Here is a 5,851-nt window from a genome sequence, read left to right as displayed (position 1 = left end):
TTCATAAAAATAAACATGAAATTAATCAAAGACGCAAAAAAAAAAAAAGACGCAAAAAAAAAAACTATATTGAAAAAAATAATTTTGATGAATCCATTGCAAGACATCAAAAAATGACTGAAAATAAAGACAAAAATCATTATGATTTGTTTATTCCTGAAAATATTTTATCCCCTAACCACCGGAGAGAATTGCGAATTCGAATTTCTTTCAATTCAAGGGATAAAAATGGTATGCATAGAAATCCAGTATTTTTAAATAATGTAAAAAACTGTGGTCAAGTTTTGAATAAAAACAAACATCTTGATAGTGATAAAAAGAAACTAATTAAATTAAAGTTCTTTCTTTGGCCCAATTATCGATTAGAAGATTTAGCTTGTATGAATCGCTATTGGTTTAATAGTAATAATGGCAGTCGTTTCAGTATGGTAAGGATACATATGTATCCGCGTTTGAAAATTCGTCAATGGTACATTTTTCCATATATTATGATTGAAAACCGGATTGATTAATTTTATTTGAAAAAATTATAAAGTTCATAACGAACTTAAAATCATTGTGCATATTAAAATGAATGGTATTATTATTATTACTGATCAGTAAAATTCACATTCAAAAAAAGGGGGAGAGAAATTTTTGTTTTATGGTAAAAAATTCATTCATCTCAGTTATTTTTCAAGAAAAAAAAGAAGAAAACAAGGGGTCCGTTGAATTTCAAATAGTCAGTTTCACCAATAAGATACGAAGACTTACTTCACATTTGGAATTGCACAAAAAAGACTATTTATCTCAGAGAGGTCTACGTAAAATTCTAGGAAAACGTCAACGGCTTCTGTCTTATTTATCAAAGAAAAATAACATACGTTATAAAGAATTAATTAGTGAGTTGGATATTCGGGAATCAAAAAATCGTTAATTTGATTGAATTAGTCGATTTATTATATTTTTCATTTTGATGTACTTCTTTTCGTTTTCAACAATTCATGTAAGAATGAATCGAGGAAAAACTTATGAATCTATCAGCTACAGAAAAAGACCTTATGATAGTCAATATGGGACCTCACCACCCATCAATGCACGGTGTTCTTCGTCTCATCGTTACTCTAGATGGTGAAGATGTTGTTGACTGTGAACCAATATTAGGTTATTTACACAGAGGAATGGAAAAAATTGCGGAAAACCGAACAATTATACAATATTTGCCTTATGTAACACGTTGGGATTATTTAGCCACTATGTTCACGGAAGCAATAACCGTAAATGGACCAGAACAATTGGGCAATATTCAAGTCCCTAAAAGAGCCAGCTATATCAGAGTAATTATGTTGGAGTTGAGTCGTATAGCTTCTCATCTATTATGGCTTGGACCTTTTATGGCCGATATTGGTGCACAGACCCCCTTTTTCTATATTTTCAGAGAAAGAGAATTAGTATATGATCTATTCGAAGCTGCCACCGGTATGAGAATGATGCATAATTATTTTCGTATCGGAGGAGTAGCGGCCGATCTACCCTATGGCTGGATAGATAAATGTTTGGATTTCTGTGATTATTTTTTAACAGGAATTGTTGAATATCAAAAACTTATTACGCGAAATCCTATTTTTTTAGAACGAGTTGAAGGGGTAGGGGTTATTGGTGGAGAAGAAGCAATAAATTGGGGTCTATCCGGCCCAATGCTACGAGCCTCTGGAATCAAATGGGATCTTCGTAAAGTTGATCATTATGAGTGTTACGACGAATTTGATTGGGAAATCCAGTGGCAAAAAGAAGGAGATTCATTAGCTCGTTATTTAGTCCGAATCAGTGAAATGACGGAATCCATAAAAATAATTCAACAGGCCCTGGAAGGAATTCCGGGGGGTCCCTATGAGAATTTAGAAATCCGATGTTTTGATCGAGAAAGGGATCCAGAATGGAATGATTTTGAATATCGATTCATTAGTAAAAAACCTTCTCCTACATTTGAATTACCGAGACAAGAACTTTATGCGAGAATGGAAGCCCCAAAGGGAGAATTAGGAATTTTTCTGATAGGAGATCAAAGTGGTTTTCCTTGGAGATGGAAAATTCGCCCGCCGGGTTTTATCAATTTGCAAATTCTTCCTCAGTTAGTTAAAAGAATGAAATTGGCTGATATTATGACGATACTAGGTAGCATAGATATCATTATGGGAGAAGTTGATCGTTGAAATGATAATTTATACAACAGAAGTAGAAGATATCAATTCCTTTTACAGATTGGAATCCTTAAAAGAGGTCTATGGGATCATATGGATGTTTGTCCCTATTTTGACTCTTGTATTGGGAATCACAATAGGTGTACTAGTAATTGTATGGTTAGAAAGAGAAATATCTGCAGGAATACAACAACGTATTGGGCCTGAATACGCCGGCCCTTTGGGAATTCTTCAAGCTCTAGCAGATGGAACAAAACTGCTTTTCAAAGAGAATATTCTTCCATCTAGAGGAAATACTCGTTTATTCCGTATTGGACCGTCTATAGCAGTCATATCCATTTTACTAAGTTTTTCAGTAATTCCTTTTAGCTCTCGCCTTATTTTAGCCGATCTCAATATCGGTATTTTTTTATGGATTGCCATTTCAAGTATTGCTCCTGTTGGACTTCTTATGTCAGGATACGGATCAAATAATAAATATTCCTTTTTAGGTGGTCTGCGAGCTGCTGCTCAATCGATTAGTTATGAAATACCATTAACTCTATGTGTTTTATCAATATCTCTACGTGCGATTCGTTGAAATATAAACTTTTCTTTTCCCTATTCCTTTCGTTCTATAAAATAAGCTGAATGGATTGAATAGATATCTTCGTTATTTTATTATCCTTCAGGTTGATAAACTAAATTAGATAGTTATATATGAGTGAAAGAAAGCAGCTTATAAATTCGCAGTAAATTAAACAAAAAAAAATTTAATCTCATTTCCTATGTACAAGAGTTAAGTGGAAGAAAACATAAGTGGAAGAAGTCTTTACCCCAAGACGGGTTGATTAGTCAATCTAGCTTGAAGCGGGCTCAAAAGATCAACCGTATAGAGTTTTGGCTATCCTTTGTATAGATTCCCATACATGTATTGCCAAACCAAACGGGGGATTGAACAAAAAAATGAGTGGATGGTTAGGAACACCAAAATACACAAAGGATTAGTAATGGAGATTATGTAAATTATATAAAAAGGATATTTCTGGATAACATAAAAAGAATACTAATTGGGGCTTTAAATTAGTAGAAATGAGTAGGCAGTACTACCCACGATTCCGGTCCAGAGTATGCTCCTATCCACCGATTAAAGTAATGACTATCAGGAACGAAATAATCCTTTACTATTTTTTAGTTTAAGCCCCCATTCGTAATTTTCTCAGATCAGAAAGAAGAATAGGAACGAAAAAGAAAGAATAAAAAATAAATATTTTTTTTTTTTTTATTCTTTCTTTCATATATATAGAGAGATATAATCTGTGTCATGATTTATGAGCTAATGTAATATTTAATTTTTTTCGTAATCGAAAACAATGGGTTGAAATATCTATTGATATTTCTACAAGAAGTATTTTATTGAAGGCTTAAGTTATTACTCAACAAATAAAAATTGAAATTAGTAACGGGCGAGATCAATTCAGAAGCACTTTTTTTATTCTTCATAATATAGCAGACAGAATTCCATTGGTATAATTTTGGACCTTCCAATCCATTTTTTCTCTATCTATTCTACAACCATACGAAGAGAAATAATACTGATTCGGTCCTTAAATTTATTTGTGACCCACGAGGAGCCGTATGAGTTGAAAACCTCATGTACGGTTTTGGACTAGCGATGGGAACAGTGATGTTATCATCGACTATAATTATCTAACAGCTCAAGTACAGTTGATATAGTTGAGGCGCAATCAAAATATGGGGTTTGGGGATGGAATTTGTGGCGTCAGCCAATAGGGTTTATCGTTTTTCTAATTTCTTCTCTAGCAGAATGTGAGAGATTACCTTTTGATTTACCAGAAGCCGAGGAAGAATTAGTAGCAGGGTATCAAACCGAATATTCGGGTATCAAATTTGGTTTATTTTATGTTGCTTCCTATCTAAATCTATTACTTTCTTCCTTATTTGTAACAGTTCTTTACTTGGGGGGTTGGAATATTTCCATTCCGTACGTATTCGTCCCTGAGCTATTTGAAATAAATAAAATGAATGGAATCTTTGGAACGACAATTGGTATCTTTATTACATTAGCTAAAACTTATTTGTTTTTGTTTATTTCTATCGCAACAAGATGGACTTTACCTAGGTTAAGAATGGACCAATTATTAAATCTTGGATGGAAATTTCTTTTACCCATTTCTCTCGGTAATCTATTATTAACAACTTCTTTCCAACTTCTTTCACTGTAAAGAAAAAAAGAATACGAGATTCATGACTTGGTTCAAACAAGAGAAAGAAACAAACATAAAATTATTCATAGATATTCACGATATGTTCCCTATGGTAACTGGGTTCATGAATTATGGCCACCAAACAGTCCGAGCAGCAAGGTACATTGGTCAAGGTTTCATGATTACCTTATCCCACGCAAATCGTTTACCTGTAACTATTCAATACCCTTATGAAAAATTAATCGCATCAGAGCGTTTCCGTGGGCGAATCCATTTTGAATTTGATAAATGCATTGCTTGTGAAGTATGTGTTCGTGTATGCCCTATAGATCTGCCTGTTGTTGATTGGAAATTTGAAACGGATATTAGAAAAAAACGATTGCTTAATTACAGTATTGATTTCGGAATTTGTATATTTTGTGGTAACTGCGTTGAGTATTGTCCAACAAATTGTTTATCAATGACTGAAGAATATGAACTTTCTACTTACGACCGTCACGAATTGAATTATAATCAAATTGCTTTGGGCCGTTTACCAATGTCAGTAATTGACGATTATACAATTCGAACAATTTTGAATTCGCCTCAAAGAAAAACTGAGTAAGTAAACCTCCTATTCTATTAAAGAGAAATTTCCAATTCTTTTAAGGTTCCGTTTTGGTTTAAGTTAAAAGAATATTTGGTTTGACTTAAAAGAATGAGGCCTTTACTCTTTGTTTGGTCAATAAATAAAAATTCAATTACAAATTAACTGGTTGATAAGAATTTCGAATTCATTTTTCTTGAAAATCTATTAATATATTCGTAATTATTTCGAAATATATAGTTTCAAAAAACAAAATACCCTTTCGAACCGAACAAAAAAAAAGAATTAAAAACGAAACAATAATTGTACTTAGATCAATTCACACCTAATAGATTAGGATTTTATTCAATTAGGAACGTATCATAAAAAAAAAATTCCTGGTCGGGTCAATAAGATCATGAAAAGCATTTCGATTTATTTATCTCTTATTTTACATATAATGGATTTGCCTGGACCAATACACGATTTTCTTTTAGTTTTTCTGGGATCGGGTCTTATATTAGGGGGCCTGGGAGTGGTATTACTTACCAATCCAATTTTTTCTGCCTTTTCATTGGGATTGGTTCTTGTTTGTATATCCTTATTCTATATTCTCTCAAATTCTCATTTTGTAGCTGCTGCCCAGCTTCTTATTTATGTGGGAGCCATAAATGTTTTAATCCTATTTGCTGTGATGTTCATGAATGGTTCAGAATATTATAAAAATTTTAATCTGTGGACCATTGGGAATGGCCTTACTTCGTTGATTTGTACAAGTATTCTTGTTTCGCTAATTACTACTATATTAGATACATCATGGTACGGGATTATTTGGACTACAAGATCAAACCAAATTATAGAACAAGATTTGATAAGTAATAGTCAACAAATTGGAATTC

General features: G+C 32.7%; 1 protein-coding gene across 1 annotated transcript; it reads left to right on the top strand.

Annotated features, from left to right (window-relative positions):
* Positions 1-622: 622 nt before the first annotated feature.
* Positions 623-5,243, top strand: LOC149509484 (NAD(P)H-quinone oxidoreductase subunit H, chloroplastic). The gene is made up of 2 exons (XM_089757715.1): positions 623-2,746; positions 3,867-5,243. The coding sequence occupies exon 1, from the start codon at positions 1,011-1,013 to the stop codon at positions 2,190-2,192; it is 1,182 nt and encodes a 393-aa protein (XP_089613841.1). The 5' UTR covers positions 623-1,010; the 3' UTR covers positions 2,193-2,746; positions 3,867-5,243.
* The last annotated feature ends 608 nt before the right edge of the window (positions 5,244-5,851 follow it).

The sequence above is a fragment of the Durio zibethinus genome, unplaced genomic scaffold, assembly GCF_047325235.1.
Source record: "Durio zibethinus cultivar Kanyao isolate XHJ-2024 unplaced genomic scaffold, ASM4732523v1 HiC_scaffold_163, whole genome shotgun sequence".
In the NCBI taxonomy this organism is placed as follows: domain Eukaryota; kingdom Viridiplantae; phylum Streptophyta; class Magnoliopsida; order Malvales; family Malvaceae; genus Durio; species Durio zibethinus.
The sequence above is the reverse complement of the archived record's forward strand: the minus strand, read 5'-3'. Positions and strand labels throughout refer to the sequence as shown.